This window comes from Leopardus geoffroyi, chromosome E1, assembly GCF_018350155.1.
Source record: "Leopardus geoffroyi isolate Oge1 chromosome E1, O.geoffroyi_Oge1_pat1.0, whole genome shotgun sequence".
NCBI lineage: Eukaryota > Metazoa > Chordata > Mammalia > Carnivora > Felidae > Leopardus > Leopardus geoffroyi.
This window is the reverse complement of record NC_059330.1, coordinates 20,590,523-20,610,969: the sequence shown is the minus strand read 5'-3', so window position 1 is coordinate 20,610,969 and position 20,447 is coordinate 20,590,523. Positions and strand designations below refer to the sequence as shown.

General features: G+C 42.7%; 1 protein-coding gene across 3 annotated transcripts in view; it reads left to right on the top strand.

Annotated features, from left to right (window-relative positions):
• Window positions 1-20,447, top strand: part of MYO1D (myosin ID) — a 368,653-nt gene that overhangs the window by 113,788 nt on the left and 234,418 nt on the right. For all 3 annotated transcript variants that reach the window (XM_045488082.1, XM_045488080.1, XM_045488083.1), the window contains exons 7-12: window positions 2,723-2,839; window positions 4,533-4,736; window positions 8,319-8,464; window positions 8,542-8,656; window positions 12,951-13,121; window positions 17,092-17,162. In XM_045488082.1, the coding sequence (XP_045344038.1) occupies window positions 2,723-2,839; window positions 4,533-4,736; window positions 8,319-8,464; window positions 8,542-8,656; window positions 12,951-13,121; window positions 17,092-17,162 (824 nt within the window). The remainder of the gene's footprint in view (window positions 1-2,722; window positions 2,840-4,532; window positions 4,737-8,318; window positions 8,465-8,541; window positions 8,657-12,950; window positions 13,122-17,091; window positions 17,163-20,447) is intronic.

The window sequence follows — 20,447 nt, the reverse complement described above, 5'->3', positions numbered from 1 at the left end:
GGAGACTATAGATGCTGGCGAGGATGTGGAGAAACGGGAACCCTCTTGCACTGTTGGTGGGAATGCAAATTGGTGCAGCCGCTCTGGAAAGCAGTGTGGAGGTTCCTCAGAAAATTAAAAATAGACCTACCCTATGACCCAGCAATAGCACTGCTAGGAATTTATCCAAGGGATACAGGAGTACTGATGCATAGGGGCACTTGTACCCCAATGTTTATAGCAGCACTCTCAACAATAGCCAAATTATGGAAAGAGCCTAAATGTCCACCAACTGATGAATGGATAAAGAAATTGTGGTTTATATACACAATGGAATACTACGTGGCAATGAGAAAAAATGAAATATGGCCTTTTGTAGCAACGTGGATGGAACTGGAGAGTGTGATGCTAAGTGAAATAAGCCATACAGAGAAAGACAGATACCATATGGTTTCACTCTTATGTGGATTCTGAGAAACTTAACAGAAATCCATGGGGTAGGGGAAGGAAAAAAAAAAAAAGAGGTTAGAGTGGGAGAGAGCCAAAGCATAAGAGACTGTTAAAAACTGAGAACAAACTGAGGGTTGATGGGGGGTGGGAGGGAGGAGAGGGTGGGTGATGGGTATTGAGGAGGGCACCTTTTGGGATGAGCACTGGGTGTTTTATGGAAACCAATTTGACAATAAATTTCATATATTATAAAAAAAAAAAAAAAGAAATCATGTATATTGAAGATACTTTGGGTTAAAGGGAAGATAAAACTCAATTGAAAGTCTCCAAAAACAATCAGGAACTTAATTGTCTCACATAACAAGAAACCCTGAGATGTGACAGTTCCGGAGTTGGTTAATTTAATGCCTTCACAGCTTCGGTGGGGATCAAGATGTTGTTTGTTTCTTCACCTTAAAACTCCCCCACTTCACTGGATTTGGTTTGTGTGCTTAGGCTGATCTTCCTCACGGTCCCAAAGTGGCAGCAGCAGTTCCAGGAGTCACAGGCAGAGGAAACGTTCCTGGCTTATGTCCCGTTTTAGCTAGGGAAACCTCATGTCTTTCTTACTGACCAGAATAGCATCACAGGCCCATGGCTGAGCAGTCACCTGGTCAGAGGAACAGGATCACTGTGATTAGTTTACACCAGTGAAGATTTACCCCTGGAGGCTGGGGGAGAACCAGTCCTGAAGGACACGTGCACTTGGAGAGAGGTGAACAGATCAGGGTTCTAGCAGCCCATACTTCCCCAAGTAGGACATTTTTTCCCCCTAGTTTCTATGCAATTCCAGCACAGTTGCAGCTTCTAATAATACTAATATCTGATACTTGTCAAGTGCTTTTTATGTGCTAGCAACTAAGGAGGCATCTCACGTAATTCTCATTCGGTTCTCACGGCAACCCTGTGAGAAACGCGTTATTATGCCCATTTCACCCATGAGGAAATTGAGACTAGATGAAGTTGAGTATCTTGCCCAAGGTCAGAGAACCAGGAGGTGGAGGAACTTGCCTGGCTGCATCCTGGGTACTAGAAGAACATGTACTCAGAGACCCCTTCCCGTGTCCCTCCTCACGAGATGAGCATTAGGCCAGCTCCTTGATGTCCCAGCCAGAGGAGAAATTCACCCAGGAGAGGACCAGTCGGGCTCAGGCCCTCTGGAGCTGCTGCTTTGGGAAGACTTTGGAGATGGGCAGCTGACCATCACTTCACTGTGAATTTCTGTAGACGTGTTTGTATTTCCAGCCTGATGGCTGCAGCTCCTCGAGGCTGGTGATCTGTCTTTGAACCCCTGTCTTATTCTGATTGGGCCGCTACAACAAAAGTGCCAAAAATTGGGCAGCTTTTATACAACTTTATTTCTCACTGTTCTAGAGGCTGGGAAGTCCAAGATAAAGGCACCTGCGGATTTGGTGAGGGCCTCCTTCCTGGTTTATAGATGGAGTCTTCTCTGTGTCCTCACAGGGCAGAAGGGATGAGGAATCTCTGGGGCCTCTTGTAATGGCACTGATCCTGCTTCTTGAGGGCTCCACCCTTGTGACCTAATTACCTCCCAAAGGTCCTACTTCCTAATTCCATCACCTTAGGGAGGGCGGGGGGTCACGATTTCAGCATAGGAATTTTGGAGGGATACAAATATCCAGTCTATAGCAACCCCCCAAATCAGGTAGATCTGATGCGCTGCGTGCTTGTGAAAAAGTGGTTGTGATTCCAGAATATTCAATAGCCAGCTGAATGATTGAGGCAGGCCGGTTTGCTTTGGGGGGGCCTGCTTTTCCCCACCTGTGAAATAAAAAGCCTGACTGTTCAAGAGAGAGAGTGTTATTCCCAGCCTGTACAAGAAGGCTAATTCTAGGGGGAAAAAAGCCACCGGCAACAACAGCCAGATGTGTGTCTCAGAGGCTCCCACAGCTGGTATTTCCGTTTGTGATTCCACGTCTCATGTTTTCTTCACTTGTGACCGAGTGGCCGTCAGCTTCTGTGAGGCAGCTCAGGACTTGCTCCCTCACTGAAGGTTCCAGACAAGTATGTGATGCTTGTTTTGCCTGATGGTGGCCATCTCGCACACAGATGGACATTGTGTGTGCTGAGTGATGTTTCTGCCCCTGAAATAACTTTCATTTTCTTGAGGTACTTGGTGAATTGCTACAACAGCCTCAAGACCTTGGCTAAACTTGAATGTAGTCTCATAATTGGTAGATGTTCACGTTCGTCTGCAATGTCGGCGACTTAAGTTCTCCGTTTTCATTCCCAGTCTTCCATCAACGATGCTGCAGAATTCAAAGTAGTAGCTGAAGCCATGAAAGTAATTGGCTTCAAACCTGAGGAGATTCAAACGGTGTATAAAATTTTGGCTGCTATTCTTCACCTGGTGAGTAGGAACGCCTTTCAGAATATGTTGCTTCCCTGTGGAGACAGGAGGCTCTTTCGGGAGACTTTGCATTTCCCCTGTAGCTTTCAAAAGTAATTTACATGAAGAAAATTTCTCTCCGTTTTGAAGAAATTGCTGTATCTGTGGTTCTCTCCATCATTTTATAACATTATGAAGGATTTTCTGAGCGCTATAGGTTTTAAAACTTAGCTGTAGTTAGTTGTCTTACTGGTACATCAGATTTTCAAGCGTTTAATTCCGAGGATTCACGTATTCAGTAACCACGTGACTACCAGTGGTATAACCTAAACACTTCTGAACAGAATACATTTCTAAAAGCACTTGAGACGTAGAATCATCAATTATCAGCACTGGAATTTTGACCATCTCACTTTTCATGTTGGGAAGTGAGCCCTAACAGGGTGGCATGACTGGTCAAAGGCATAGCCAGGTCACGGTGGCCGACACTGCAGACCAGGTTGGCCAGCTCACGGGTCAGTCATTTTCTCCGATACCACAGCAAACTCAGAGGACATGGGGGTCTGCTTGTCAGATGTCTTTCGTTACCATTTGTGTAATTATAGATGTTGAAAACATAATGAACATGGAACCTTAGAAAAAATGAGGGACAACATGAGTTCAAATCTGGAATAAAAGTCACCTTTTACTTTAACGTGGCAAGATTTAACTTCTAGTGAAATGTGCGGGACCTGTATAAAAAGTATTGTAGGGTAATATAACTGTTCTCTTAAAGAAATGTCCCTAACTAGGAAGACTTTAACATTATTAATCGTCCCATTCTTTCAATCAGTTTATAAATAAGGTGCAACATTATCCTTCAGAAGCCAAACAGGAATTTCATTTTTAAGTTGACACAACGACTCTAGAATTTACCCGGAACAACGAACATGTAAGAAGATCAAATAAATGTACTAAAGAAGAGTAGTGAGGGGGTGGGGGGGGGGGGAGAAGGGACGTTACGAATTCTACCAGATTTAAAATGATAGTAAAAGTGACAGTGCTTTACAACTTGTTGCACAAATATATCATCAGATTAATCAACAGATTGGTTCATGTGCCGGACAGTTGGTAGGTGGTTAGTAAGTATTTATTGCTTATTGAATAAATAAAATATAGATAGACTCACAAACTTGGAAGGGGGGAGTTTAATATATACTACAGGTGACATTTTAAATCAGGAGAAAAAGTTTGACCGTTTGTTCAATAAATAATATTGGAGCAACTAACTACCCTTCTGAAAAAATAACGTTAGATTCTTTGCACTACACAGCGACATAAATGCTAAGTGAGTTAGAAGTTTAAACGTAAGGGGGAAAGCGGTATATTAGAAGAAAATATTAAATATCCATAAAATCTTTGGAGTGGGAATGGTCTAAGTATGACACAGAGTAAGGGAAACCATAAAGCAAGAGATTCATAGATGTGACTACATAAAAATGTAAAACCTCTGTCCATCAGAAACAAACAGTGCAGATGAAAAGATAGGTGGGTGTCTGGAGAAGAGAGATGGGCAGTGCACTAGATTTTTATATAAACGTGATGTGTGTAAGAAATCTGTGCTACAAACAAGGTCACGTTGAATTTTATCTTAAGTTGGCAAATATGTCCCGGATGTAATGTTTCAGAATCTGGCTGGAAATGGTGCGTCTTGTTTTTCTTCACCCTGCTTTAGGGAAATTTAAAGTTCGTGGTGGACGGTGACACGCCTCTCATTGACAATGGCAAGGTTGTCTCTATCCTAGCAGAATTGCTCTCCACCAAGACGGACATGGTTGAGAAAGCCCTTCTCTACCGGACGGTGGCCACAGGTCGCGACATCATCGACAAGCAGCACACAGAGCAAGAAGCTAGCTATGGAAGGGACGCCTTTGCCAAGGTGGGATTTTAACTGACACTCTCGCAGGCCTGGTGTCGACAGACCTTTACCAAGGCTGCAGGAGTGGCTTCTTTGTTACCTTCTTGGTCTCCTGTCCACCCACCCCTCTTGCTACTTCTGTGAGGATGTATCCAGACGTTCCTAGAAAGTGGGTTAAGGCTTTTAGAAACCATGATGTTTGGGGCCATCACAGTCTCCATAAAACCCCCTGACTGCGAGCATCATTCTCAGGACACATTCTGAGGAAAGTGAAGCTCACTGACTGGGAAGCTAATGATGGGCCCTCTCCTCGTCCTGCATTTTGCTTTGCTCCGCCAGTGTTTGATGAAGACCACCTCAGGTTCCCCGATGGAGTTCTCATCCCTTGTCTTTAATGTCTGTGTGGTGATGGCACCATGATTTATTAGCCATCCTCCTCCTAAGTCATTCACCTTGTTTCCTTTTTCTGCCACGACAGATAATGCTGCCAGATCCATGTGTGTGTATCCCTCCACACCAGCACTTTTATTTCCGTTGGACAGACTCCCAGGAAGGAGCTCACCAGAGCTCGGGACACACTGATTTTAAACTTTAAATTTACTGAGTTTATGGGTGGACGGTAATACTTGATTATTACTTTAATTTTCATTGCTAGTGTATTTGAGCGTCTTGCCATATTTTTTTGTAAGGTATTTAAATCCATTCTGAGAATTTCCTGGTAATGTCCTTAGTACATTTTTCTTCAAGGCCGCTCTCATTTTATTGCCAGTTTGTAAGAGCTTGTAACTTTAACTCTTTATCTGTTATCTGCATGGCAAGTGTTTTGTGTCCCCAAGTTTACATTTCCTTGTTTTCTTGGTCTTTTGGCTGGTTGGTTAGGTTGCCGCATATTCTGTTTTTACCTGTAGAAGTCTCAGGCTTGGTTTTTAGTCTCAAGAGGAATTTGGATTTATCCGAGTGCAGCGGAGAGTGGGAGATTCTAAGCAGAGGCAGTGACAGCAAGTCTGCGTGTTTAAAACGATGGCTCTGGCTTGAGCATGGCGAATCTTATGGGGGCTGGGGGTGGCAGTGAGGAGACCGTTACGGAGATAGTTCAGCATCCAGGAGAGAGACCATGGCAGGTAGTGTAGAAATGGGGAAAAGAGGATGATTTGAGACAGACCGTATTTGGGATGTGAAATCCACAGCCCCTGTTTGTCTGGGGAATGATAAAATCAAGGGTTATTCCTAATGTAGTCTGGCTTCAGCCTATGTCTCCTGCTTCCTTCCACACCACACTCCAGCCTCCTTTCTTCATTCCAGTGCTCAGGAATTGGAGCTTGTCGTTATCCCTTTCTCCTTCCAGCTGTAAGGCCTCGGCACATGCTGTTGCCTCTGCTTGGATTGCTTTTCTCTCCCCCTCTTTCCTGGCCAACTCTTACTCATCCTTCTGGTCTCAGCCCACTTTCTCAGAGAAGCTTTCCCTGGCCTCCGAACTCTGAACAGGTTTAATTATCCTCAGATCCCACGCAACTCACCTTGAGAGAGAGAGAGAGAGAGAGAAATTCTTTCCTTCATTCTACTCCCTATGCTCCTTGGAGATTGAGACTGTGTTTATGTTTGTTTAGTACTGTGTCTCCAACAACCTGCATATAGTAAGTACTCAGCAAATATCTGTTGAATGGATGAATGACGAAATTCCTAAATTTCTGGTGTCATTTGTTCTTGGTTAGAAGTAGAGTATGAACAGTTGTCAGAGGTAGGAAGATCAGGATCCTAGCGGTACGTGTGTCTGTGATGGCCGCGAGACCTCTAGGCATGTTGTCAGGTAGGCTGGCAAGCACAGGAATCTGGCGCTTGGAGGAGAGATCTGCGTTGGGGGAATATTACTATTACATATCACTATTATTATGTTACTACTGTGTAATATCTAAGGAGATGACTCAGGAGGTGTTAAGAGAGTGAAGAGGACTGAGGCCAGTTAGGGGAGACCCTATCAGAGGTCACCAAGAAGGAACAGCCAGTGAAATGAGAGGAAAATTAAGGTAGTGACATATCACGAATCCCAGAGAGGAGAGTGTTTCCAGAAAAGGGTGGGAAACCAGGTGGAGTGAGACTGAGCGTCTAAGATGTCCATATAGAAGCACAAGAAAGTGCCTACATTGAGGCGCTTGGGGTCCTTGATGAACCATTTCAGGGGAGCGGTGGGAGGTAAGCAGAGCCTAGAGTGGATCAAAGAGTAAAGGGGAGGCGAAAACTGGAGGCAGTTTGTGTAGATGAGTGCAGGTGGAGACAGTGTAGCTGGAGGGAGCTGTTGACAATGAGTGTGCTAAAGATGTGGCACCGCAGAGCGTGTTTGTATCAGCACGTGCGTGTGTGTGAGTGTGTGGTGCGTCTGTCCACAGGTGTCTTTGTGTGAGTGTCCTTGGGTATTGGATATGTGTTTCATTCTCAAGGACTTCAAACTGTGGTCTTTGGTCCAGATCTTTACGTAGCATTGTAAATCAGTGTTTATATTTTTAGAATCCATAGGGCTCTACTGGGACATAGATATTAACTCATTGGTTCCCCGTGTTTTTGTTTTTGTTTTTGTTTTTGTTTTTTTTTTTTAATTTTAGAGAGCACACACGAGCAGGGGAGACAGGTAGAGGGAGAGAGAGATTCTTAAGCAGACTCCATTCTCAGTGTGGAGCCCAACACAGGGCTTGATCCCACGACACTGGGATCATGATCTGAGCCAAAGTCAAGAGTTGGACGCTCAACCGGCTAAGCCGCCCAGGCACCCTGGTTCCCCACTTTTTAATACTGGATGAAACTCACAATAAAGCAATGGAACAAACTCTATAAGGGAGTCGGCCAATTATTGATGTAGCTGGGCACAGAGACACATGTGGGGATGGTGTTGGAACTCCATAATGACTGATAGTAATCTTTAAAAAACCCAAACCATTTACTTGAGTGTTGCATACATCATGTCGTTTTTCTTATTTGGAAAAAATTTTGTTTTAATGTTTTATTTATTTTTGAGAGAGATAGAAAGACAGAGTGCGAGCAGGGAAAGAGCAGAGGGAGAGGGAGACACAGAATCCAAAGCCGGCTCCAGGCTCTGTCTGAGCTGTCAGCACAGAGCCCGATGCGGGGTTCCAACCCATGAACCAAAATAGCATGACCTGAGCCAATGTCGGACACTTACCCAACTGAGCCAGGTCAGTGCCCCTTCATCATGTAGTTTTTTTTTTTTAATTTTTTTTAATCTTTATTTATTTTTAAGAGGGAGACAGAGTGTGAGCAGGGGAGGAGCAGAGAGAGAGGGAGGCACAGGATCCAAAGCAGGCGCCAGGCCCTGATCTGTCAGCACAGAGCCCGATGTGGGGCTCGAACATCAACCGTGAGATCATGACCTGAGCCGAAGTTGGACTCTCAACCGACTGAGCCACCCAGGTGCCCCCATCATGTAGTTTTTAAACAGGTGATGTGCATTTCTAATTTTTCTGCTTAGAGTAACAACAGCTACATTGAATGGTAAGGAGAAGGTGGATGGTAATGTAAAACTTACCGCAAATCTAAACAGAAGACTCCGTCCCATGTGAGGACTGAGAATTAATGATGTCGTTTTCCTCACAGGCAATATACGAACGCCTTTTCTGTTGGATTGTTACTCGCATCAATGACATTATTGAGGTTAAGAACTATGACACCACAGTCCATGGGAAGAACACTGTCATCGGTGTCTTGGACATCTATGGCTTTGAAATCTTTGACAACAACAGGTAAACTGGACAAGGTACTTAAAACTCTGTTGTTTATTTTCTAATTCTTTGAACCTCATGGATTCCTCTTCCTACAGCTTTGAGCAGTTCTGCATCAATTACTGCAACGAGAAGCTGCAGCAGCTCTTTATCCAGCTGGTTCTGAAGCAAGAGCAGGAGGAGTACCAGCGGGAGGGGATCCCCTGGAAGCATGTGAGTGGGCTTCTCCGGGAAGCACCTTCATGTGCTTCATGTGTCAGCGACAATGTCAGATCTTACCATTTTAGGAGTTTTGTTTTAATCTTCTCGAGTATGTGCAACACGTAAACATTAACTTCCCTTTTGGGGATATGCGATTACAAGTCACGTTCAGGGTTGATAGGTGCGACTTCTCTAAGCTGCTGGCCTGCCTTGTTGGTGCCCAGAAATGCTGAGTTACCACCTTTGCACTTTCTAGCTGATGCCACATGGGTTTTCTGGTTTGTATCTGTCTAGGAGAGTTTAGTGTCATTTAGAAGTTACTCGGAGCAGTGACTTTTGCCTTAAATTGGCTGGACTTTGCTTCCAAATTTAGTTTGTCTTCTTTCCTTCCTCTTTCTCCTCTTATTTCTACTCTGTAATCTAAATGGCATTGTTATCTCCAGTTAATATGGTTTATATTCTCTGAAATCCATGCATGGAAACACCTGCATTTACATTTATTTCCATTGGCTTGCCTTCGTGTCACACCTTGTTACCACCTCATGCCCCTTTGTGAACGTTGACAGTTGTTACAGTCAAACAGTTGCAGTGAGGTAGAACCAGGAGCGGGACTGCCCCAGGACACAGGCCCCAGACGTCACAGCCAAAAAGCATGACTTACTTGGCTCTCTTGTTGCTTACCATTAGACCCCCTGCTTAAGACAGGATGAAACCTACTAAACTGTTCTTTTAAATTTGTATTTTTAAACCGTCTTGAGAACAGACTTGAAAAAAAATGCAAAAACTTTTGAGTTTCCACACGTCTCTGTGTTTATAAAACTGTGTTTGTCCTCTTGCCAAATAGAATAGTGTTTTTTAAGTATCCAACGTAAAAGTAAAAAGCTATTTGAGGTGTTGTATGTAAATTACTTTTATATTTCTTCCCACCTTCCTACTTTCTGTCTCCTCCCATTCAGAAAGGGAGACAGTGGTATAATTAATAGCTGTCCTGCCTCAAATTTCATATTCACCTTCCATCATGTGTTAAACATCAGAATACCATAAGAAAATTTTGTTCAAGTATGTTAGTGTAATTTTACCAATTTACAAATGAACCAAAAGGTGTATTATTACTTTATAATAGGATCACCTACAATTTTGATTTACACCGTGAACTCTCGTGGCACATTGGAGATGGAATTCAATTAAGTTTAGATGCAGCTTTCTTTGAACGGATCTGGTGTACAATTTAATACACAGTATAACCGAAGCTTAGATTTTTATAGCAAATTTAATCATGAAACTTATGATTCAGATGTGATTCAGAGATACTGGCCAAAAATACCCTTTAATAATTGGGGTATCCAATTCCACAGGCATAGCTGATAAGGAGAAAAGTCAGCAGTTCTAGTAGGCTATTCCAAACATCTGAAAAAGGAGCAGAAGCCCTAAAAATGTAAAAATCCTTAGCAAAATAAACCAGGAAATAAATGTCCTAGAGGGGGCAAAAAGCTAGATCCAAGGTAATTGTCACTGTACTAACTACATGCCAGGTCTCCCCAAATTAAAGTCTCTATTCTGGGTAATTATTTCCTTTAAAAACTCAATTTCTGAACATAGTGATTGATTTTGTTTAATGTTTTTTTATTATGGAAGATTTCAAATACACATAAGAGCAGAGATCGTAATATAATAAACTCCATGGACCCGTCACCCACCATAACAGTTACAGTGGGTTGCCAGTCTTGGGTCGATCTGTACCCACCCACACACCCCCAGATTATTTTGAAGCAGATCTCAGACATCATATTATTTCATCTGTAAATATTCCAGTGTGCTTCTCTGAAAGATAAAGCCTTTTACATTGTATGGCATTTTACAAATACCGTAACCATGATACCATTATCAAAGTAAAAAAAAAATGTAATGGTCATTCCTTATTATCCTCAAATATCCACGCAGTGTTCACATTTCCTCAGTTGTTTTACAGGTTTGTTTTTACAGTTTGAATCCGGATCCAGGTAAGGTTCTTACACTGTGGTCAGTTGGTAGGACTCTCGCATACGTATAGATTTCCTCCTCCATCTCTTGTTTCCCTGCAATCTTCCAACGAAGAGAACGAGTCGTTTGTCCTGTGGACCTGCCCACAGTCTGGATCCTGCTCGTTGCATTCCCTTGGTGTCATCTGATATATGTCCCTGAGCCGCGTATGTCCTTGGTTGTTAGATCTGGAGTCTTGTGTGGTCTCAGAATCAGTGTTTTTCTGCCAGTCTGTTTCAGAGGTGGTATATGTGGATTCCCATCAGAAGGTCCCTAAGCTTGACTCACTTTTGCAGGCTTTTGGTGCTGTAGTTTACAAGTCATTTTTGGCTGTTGAGAACTTGACTGTTAGGCACAAAGCTGCTCTATTTGGGGTGGGAATGGGAGCTCTGTGCCCCTGAGCTACTCGTCATATCTCTTCTTGCCCCCTGGAACCCCCAAGAAGCCTCCTGGTAATCAAGGTTGCTGGAAGAACCTGGTATGGAAGCCACGACTTTAAGCACTGAAGTAACATTAAAGTTACAAACTAAAAGTTTCTGAACTTCTCAGCAAAGACTAATCGCTTTAGTTTTACAATTGGAACTTTAGAGGACTTAATTATTTTGTCCCTGGGACAGAAGACTTAGTCTTTAATTCCATACTCCCAAAGTCTAAGACTTCAGCTAATAATTAGTATAGAGTTACTGCTTTTTGAGAATAGTAAGGATATTTTTTCGAAAGATGGAAATAACTTTTTCTCCCTAATTAGGAAATGTAATACATGTCCACAGTAAAAGTAAATATTTAGGCCAAGGTTTCCCCACCTCTGCAAAGTTGACGTTTGGGCCAGATGAGTCTTTGTTATGGGGCTGTCTTGTGCATCGTGACGCCTAGTGGCCTCTTCCCATGGCACATGTGGTCATGATCACCAAAAATGTCCCCCAGCAGTGCCACATGCCCCCTGGGGGGAAAAGGTCATCCTCTTGAGACTCACTGATTTAGCAAACTAGCAAAAGTATGAAAAAGGAAGTAGAAGCCACCCAGTCTGCAGACGTTCAGTCCATGGATACAGAAGAGAACTTGGAAGAGTAGGGGGAGAGCTGAAACCCACAGACAGATAACCGGCATGAGCACCTGGAGCAGGAGTCCACATGAGACTGTAATAGTCCATTGTGAACGTATAGGTCTTATGGTAGGTGATGGAGACGACACTCGAGTTTAGGTACCTCCTGAATGAGGGGGACACAGGAACACACAGGACTAAAAGTGTGATAGCAGACTGCCCACCTTCAAATGATGTACAGCTAGCCTGAGTTAGTCCGGCGTGAGTGTGGTGAGATTTGTGCTGTAGACCATCCAAATAAACAGATGTAGCAGAGGAATTTTGTGTAAACTCTGTGTATATTGAAGTTGCTGAAAGGCAGATGTTATTTGGAACTTCTTCTTTTTTTAATGTTTATTTATTTATTTTTGAGGTGGGGAGGGCAGAGAGCAAGGGAGAGAGAATTCCAAGCAGACTCCACACTGTCAGTGCAGAGCCGGACATGGGGCTCTGTCTCATGAACCGTGAGATCATGACCTGTGCTGAAACCAAGAGTCAGACATTTAACCGACTGAGCTGCCCAGGTGCCCCTGAAAAGTTTATTCTTCTCTTTTGTGGAAACTTTCATCTCAGAATTAGATTTTTTTTTTTGTATTTTTCCCAGAGAAATCTCAAAACTCTGTTAAACCCATGAATGCTTTTTAACTTTGGGGAAGCTGGAGAAGATGCTCTTTTGAGTTTTAGTCATCTGGGGCCATACAACTAAAAATTCAAGTTGTGGTATGATACCTTAACCTCATGAAGTAACATATCGAATAACACTTTAAGGTTACTTGTCAGTCCTTAGTGGAGTGTGGCTCTTGTGGTTAATGGCACACAGATTGGGAGATTGAGAGTATGAAGGAGTAGGGTTAGGTATAGGATTCAAACAAAAGTTAGTGATGACAGAAATATCACCAACTTTATCCTTTTTGCCTTGAGCTATACTCAGGTAACACAAAGTGTTCATGACAGAGTCAACAAGGAAGTTAAAAACTAAACCTGTGGTAGAACACATGCTCATTTTAGCATCAGACCTCGTTAATGCTACTCACATACGTAACACCAAGGAAGCTTGACCTAAACTCCTGAAACCAGTGGAGGCATCGGGGTTTTGCCTGGCCCGCTCTCTGTTCCCTCTGGACCTGCTTCTGTGCTGTGTCCTGCAGATTGATTACTTCCGTGCTGTGTCCTGCAGATTGATCACTTCCGTGCTGTGTCCTGCAGATTGATTACTTCAACAATCAGATCATCGTGGACCTTGTGGAGCAGCAGCACAAGGGGATCATTGCTATCCTAGATGACGCCTGCATGAATGTCGGCAAGGTCACCGATGAAATGTTCCTCGAAGCGCTTAACAGCAAATTGGGCAAACATGGTCATTTTTCCAGCCGAAAGGTAGTGTGCTTCATGAGAACTTCCTCTACTTTTGATGTGTAGGATTTTCCCCATTGCTGGACACAATTAAATGGTTTTAAATGTTGGGTTAAAAGAGGTCCACTCAACTAAGCAAGAAAGAGCATAAGCAATCATGAAGCAACTTACTACTGTAAGTAAATCCTGCCTGTCTGGTTTATGGGATGACAAGACTGATAAAAATCATAATATCCAGGAGAGGGAGCTCCAGACTATTCAATTTGCTAGAAATAGGAAAAATGAACATGATTTTAGAAAGCATGATGTCATTTATAACCAATAGGTACAGAGGCCTTGTTCATGTGCTAGAATTTTGTTCCTGCGTCGGATAATTCTGGCACCAAAAACAGCTTTTGTCCTTGACTTTTTACTGTCATCAGTTATAAAACGTAGTATGTGTCCTCTGCCATAGTTCTTCAGGCTATGTGACTTTCTTGAAATGAGGGGAATTCTAGCTGTAATTCTCGTTGTTACAAGGAATTCGTTCCCTTAAACGAATGGGTATCTTTTAAACTCCCCATTTTTCACATTCTAAAAATGTCGTTAAACAGATGACATTTCTGTAATGGGTGGTGGCGGTCGGGGTTATCAGACCTTTGTGCCGTGCCTCGCAGATACTATGTTTGTCCTGGGCGGGGCAGACCGTCATCCTGGTGGTCCGCCGACACTCTACCAATACAGGCGTGTCTAGCAGCCATAGACTAAAGTAGGAACAGGTTCCGTGCACCATCACTTCCATAAAGAAAGGAGCAAACATTTCTGCTCCTCCATATTTCCATGTAAATCTTTGACACACTGCCATTTTTCTTTTTTTGCACAAATAGATCTATTTTCTGACTTTGTCCCCTTTGAAACTGTGTAATCAGAAGAGTAAGAATCCACAATTAACTGGATAAAAGCACAAATCATTGAGAAATAGATTACTGACTGATATTTATGTTAGGCCAGTTTATTTCTAAAAGATTCTCCTTGGTCTGTTACTGAGGACTGACTTGGATCCCTCCTACAAGTCGGTCGGCTGTCAGATACTACGGTCTGACCTTTGACATGAGGGTTCTGGTCAGAACATTTCCCACATTTGATACAAGGACTTGCTGTTTCCAGGCGTAATCCTGGATGCTGGGGACAGAGCAGTGAGCCAAGTTAGAAGCAACCTACACTATTTAGAGCGATCCATTAAAAGATGGTATTATTACGTGGGCAGATGTCCTGTCTTAGAGAGCTGGGTTACCCATGTCCTTTATAATCCCAGCCCAGGTTTTGGAGACTCACCTACATCCTGCCTACCAGATGGTACCTAATCAGTGTTTGTAAAATTGAATTGAATTGGTCACGATTATACCAAATAGATCTTATGGAATATTCAGTTTAAAACTAAAACATGCAAGGCTCCACTTCATTTAAATAAATTAACTATGAGTCTCATATGAGAAGTGACCTCATTTTGATTCACCTTGGCCATTTATACACCTGAATTAAATTTGTCCACCAAATATTTTGAAACATAATCTCATTCTTAAAGTAGCAACTGTACATAGTACTTTTAAGCAGTTGCCACTGATTTAATAAGAAATTGTGAGGGGCGCCTGGGTGGCGCAGTCGGTTAAGCATCCGACTTCAGCCAGGTCACGATCTCGCGGTCCGTGAGTTCGAGCCCCGCGTCGGGCTCTGGGCTGATGGCTCAGAGCCTGGAGCCTGTTTCCGATTCTGTGTCTCCCTCTCTCTCTGCCCCTCCCCCGTTCATGCTCTGTCTCTCTCTGTCCCAAAAATAAATAAACGTTGAAAAAAAAATTAAAAAAAAAAAAAAAGAAATTGTGAAATGATGATTTATCTGCAGAAGTGGGAATTTTCTTTCTTTTTTTTCCTTTATTTTATTTTTTTTTTAAATGTTTATTTTTTTTTTTTTTGGAGAGAGAGAGAGAGATGGGGGGAGGGGCAGAGAGAGGAAGAGAGAGAATCTCAAGCAGACTCCACAGCTGTCAGCACAGAGCCTGACGTGGGGCTTGAACTCAGGTACTGTGAGATTATGACCTGAGCTGAAACCAAGAGTCTGAGGCTTGACCTACTGAGTCACCCAGGCACCCCTTTTTTTTTCCTTTAAATGTGGAAACCCAGGTTTCTCTGACTCTCAAACCAGGTAGCTCCTTCCTCCAGGATTTGTCATCCCCCAGACATGTCCTGAGATATTGGGACCTTTAAAGTGTCCCAATTAATTTCTGGGATTATTGCCCTAATGAGGGAAAGAAATGAAATAACCAAGCAGTCAGGATATTTTCATCACTATGAACCTTTCCTTTAAATAATGCTATACTGCTGTATGCTAAGCCAGGTATTATCATTTGCTATTGGTTACATGTTATCTTGAGTTATGGGCGTGTGAAATAAGTTTCTGCCTTGTATTTATTTATGGGGCTGAATTGTTTTTTAGACGTTAAAGTTATCATGGAGAGACAGGTAAATGATCCAATAAACCATGAAATTACTATTTAAAGTATTGTGAGCGTACAAAGTTAAATGATAACATAACTTCTTTCCAGAAAGTAAAGAAAAATCTAAAATCTTCTGCGTTCAGATTGGTTGAGACTTTGCAGTATCCAAATGTGAGAATACTCAGCATAGGCATCTCCTGGGTCCTTTTCCATGAGGAGCTTTATAAATAAAAGGGTTTTGTAAAATGGTTAATGAGAGACAGAAGGAAAGAGGAATTCAATTTTTTGGAGATCCCTCTGTATGTTATGTATGTTATGTTGGTCTCTGTATCTCATTTCACCTTTAGAACAACTCTCTGATAGAAGTAATTATTAAAGTTGAAATGAAATTAAAAATTTATAAAGTATTAAGTTTAAAAAGTTAAGTTAAAAACAGAACCAAGATTTGGACCTCGGAAATCTGACGCTCATTTCCTGGAATTATTCACTTGTCTAACTAATAAACTAATTATTCCTTTACTAGTCCAGTTATCAATATAGAAGCCACCATACTGAAACTTAAGTTTTTGTACGTAAGTGTACTCAGTGCTTTATGGATTCTTGGATGTCTGCTTTAGAACCTGTAGGATGTCAAGTGATCCTTCACAGGGCAGACAAAGAAGTCTGGGTGTTACTATAACAAGGAAAATTACAGAAAGCAGTGGAGACCACCAGGCTATAAAAAAACTGCCTGTCCGGAACGTATTCCTCTTCCATGAGAAAGAGCTGCAGGAGGCTGATCTTCTTTGAAATGATGGCCTGAACTTGAGTCCCAGCTTAGCAAAAGACAGGTTAGCCAGGCCGTTGTGTACGTGGAGAGCACAGACATTACATCTGGTCCCAAGAATCATCAGAGCTACCACTTACAAGCCATGTGACTTGGGCCTTAGTACGTAAAAGAGAGCTCATAATACTTAACTTACTTTATCAGTTGTGAGGACTGACTGAGACATGTGCATTTAGCAGACAGCAAGCCTTCAGTGTGGTGCTCCTTGAGTGGAGTGTGGAAGAGAAAGAGACTCTGGATAGGCTGGGCCGCACCCAGGCAGCAGCCAAGATTTTAGCACTTCTCTCCCAGGGACTTGGACTTCTTCCATTTTCCAGCTCTTCCCTCCCCTTGCCACTATCCTTCTCTGCATCCAGCTAATGGGAGGAGAAAAGGAAGTGCAGAAAGGATCGCCCACTTCTTACCAGATTTGGCCTGACATAACCACACTTCCTTTCCACTCACCGTCCATTGTCCAGCACCTGGTCACTTGGCCATATCCAGCTGCAAGGGTGGCTTGGAAATGAAGTCCAGCTGTGTGGATTTCCTGTGTAAGCTCGAAGGTTTTGCCATATAAGCCTCACACGGTGGGGCATTATCTCATTCATAATGGTATCATGATTTGTGACACTATCATCATCTTATATGAAATTGGAGTATATTTTTAGGAAAGTGAAAATAGCCATTTTCAAAATAATCTCCTTATTGATTTTCTTAGCTCTGCGCCTCAGACAAAATCCTGGAGTTTGATCGAGACTTTCGAATTCGACATTACGCAGGTGATGTTGTGTGAGTATCTTACTTTGGTACCTAATGCGATGACTGGCATGCAACTTCATTTTAGAAAATATAACCAGAGAAAATAAAAACTGTTTTCCTATTTATTTGCATTTTTCCACCATTTCATAGGCCAGTATATTTTCATCTCCTCACTTAAAAAAAAGGGCATAGCTTCATTCATTCCTTGTTTTTCAACCATTTCTTGAACCCACACTATGGCGGCCATGCACATAGTGTGGCCACTATGGCATAGATGCCACTCACATTAGCTGATGGATAAATAAATCGTGGAAGAATGTTAAGAACATATAGAAAGATGGGTAAGATGGGTCTTTTTCTGGAGAAGCTAACAGTTCAGTGGTGGGTGTAGCAGATACATAAGTCACTCTAACGAAGAATGAGAAGGGTCAAACTAGAGATGTGCAAGGCATTATGGAAATATTGAAGAGAAGTCATTAGCCCAGGGCAAGGAGTATAGAGGGGTTTGGGGGGAGGAAGTGCTATCCAAGCTGAGTCCTAGAAGTGAGAGGCTTAGGGGAAAGAGGAAGGGAGGAGGGAGGAGGGAGGGCATTCCAGAGCCGAGAGCCACCCCTGTGTGTGAAGAACTACAAGCAGTTGGGTAACTACAGGAAAATTAGTTTTGCCATATTACTTTTCAAATGTTAATTGAAAAAGTAAAATTCTCATAAGCCAATTTTTCTGGTCACAATGTAAGAAAAGTAGACATTGATAAGAAAATATGACTAAAAATATAACCACCTTAGCATCTGCGTTCCCTGGGGCTACTATAACAAACAAGTGGCTTAACAAGAGAGAAATCCATTCTTATTCCGAAGGCCAGAAGTCGAACTCCAGGTGTCCACAGGGCCACATGCCAGGGGTTCTGGGGGAGGATTGTTCCTCGCCTCTGCCAGCTTCTAGTAGCTTTTGGCTACATGTCTCCAATCTCTGCCTCTGTGGTCACAATGCTGCCTTCTCTTCCGTGTGTCTGTGTTAAATCTCCCTCGGCCTCTATCTTAAAACTACAATTGTGATGGCATTTAGGGCCCACCTGGGTAATACGGGATACACTTCTCTTCTCAAGATCCTTAGCATCATCACACCTTTTGTTGTGTAAGGTCACATTCACAGAATCCAGGGAATTTGACAAAGATGTCTTTGGTGGGGGGGGGGGGGTTGCAGTTCTTCAGCCTACTACACTTAGGATGCTTTGTCCACTGAACACTGCCTCTTATCTTATTATTGTTTAAAGTTTCCTCTTTTCCTTTGTCCTTCTTTTATACGTTAGGAGTTCTATTCATCAAACCCATTACAGGAAGAGATTACACAACAACAGAAAGGCAAATGATCATCTCTACAAATGCTGAAAAGACATTTGAAGGGATTTTAATAGCTGTTCCTGATTTAAATTAAAACTGAATCATAAAATAATATGGCTCAAGATTATCACCCCATCTGTCAAACTAGCCATTAGTGCTGGAATAGCACCATATTCCACTTTTTCTGGTCCTGTTCCCAGGTTCCAGAATACTAAGAGGGAGGATCCAGCGCGGTGCAGACATCTCCCGCTGAAAATGCAGGCCTCACTTACAGGACACTTTCATACAGTTCAGAAGCATAAAAGCAGAGCTGATCAGAGGCCATAGAGACCAGCCAGCCCGTCCCCTTTGTTTTACAGATTAAAAGGTTTATGTAAAGTCTTGACTTATGTAAATTTTTACCCAAGGTCACACACTGCAAGTTTCTGGAATAGCTGAGACTGTAGCTAGGTTTCCAGACTCCTAGTGCTGGATGCTAGCTGACCCTTTTGAGGGATCTCCAATGCCTCAGACGTCCCCTTCTCTCTTTCAGCCCTTCAGTCCCTTTCTAGATTCTTAGTGGATATCTCCTTTGTGCACAGTGTGTTATAAGGTGTGGTCTCGGCTCACGAAGAGCTTCCCATGTAAGATGCATGTGTACATATATGGTTGTGTGTGTGTTTATTTATACCCATAAATATGCATGTACATATATATCCAGACACTTACATGCATACATCAGGACAATAAAAGATGGTCTAAAATAATCACCACATGACTAATAACAGTATTGTCAGAATTTAGAATAAGCACATGATGTAGTATTTCTGTGTGATAAATCCAGGAAGGCTGATGGTAGCTAGTCCATAGATTCTAGGAATTATTTTTAAAGGGAGAAGTGGGAAGGGTGCTAGAAATATTCAGGAAATAGTAACTAGGTCCATTTAAGTGGACTGTATCCTTTTTGTAGCATAGAGAAGTAGAAATGTCTGGAAAAGTAGATTGAGATCAAATCATAATGAGAACTTAAAGGCCAAAATAAGGACTATGAAGTTTGAATGTTACAGGTTAGACAATAGGTAAAGAGTCAGGTGGCTTCAGGGTTTCAGTCAAAAGCGACTTGAAGGTCTTAGGAAACAGATCTAGGATGCGGGAGGCAAGGAAGTCGTTTTGGACCTGGTGACCTTGAAGCTCCTGTGGGCTGTGCAGCCTGAAGGAATCTTCTTAGAGAATCAAATATGTGAGGTGAGAACATCAGCGAGGGGTCTGGGTTAGACATCTGAGAATTATCTACACTGATCTGATTGTTAAGGACAGGCAACAAGGTAGAGCCGTTGGGAGCAGGTGCATCTGGAGTTCCTATTTGCCTCACACCTGAGCCTCTGTCCTTGTCACCCTGAGTCCTCCATTACTTTCCTGCCCCCAGCACCACCCTTACTGCCCCTGGAGTCCACACCTGCCCCTGTAACAGAGCAGCTCCGATCCCTCCTTCATCACCAACTCAAGTTTATGTGGGCACTCAGCACCTGACACTGTCCCTCCTGGTTTTCTCTCAAGCACTCCATGCATGTGCCTGCTCCTCCCCCTTCATTTGATCTGCTTCCCTGTGTGATCTCCCTTCCTCTTTCCCCTCTGCTTATCTAAATCTTACCGTCCTTTGCAGTTCTCCTTGGATCCTTTTATCCCACCCTGAATACACTGAGAGAACCTTAGGCAAGTCACTTGACCTCCCTACGAAGAGACTAGTAGTTCCTGTCTGTTGCTGTTTTGCTTTGATCTTAGGAGTGCTGGATGATAAACACAGCTATCTTTTTGAGAGTCCCCTTTTTGAGGTAAGCAGTAAACAAGCAGTAGAAAATGGCAGTCTTAATCATAATGATTGATGTTTGCTCTCCTTTTGAGGAATAAAAACAATATGCCCTCCACTTAGTAGGTAAATTTGGAATTTTTAAACACAGGACAAAATGGACAGTATCAGCTCCACAGATGATTGTTT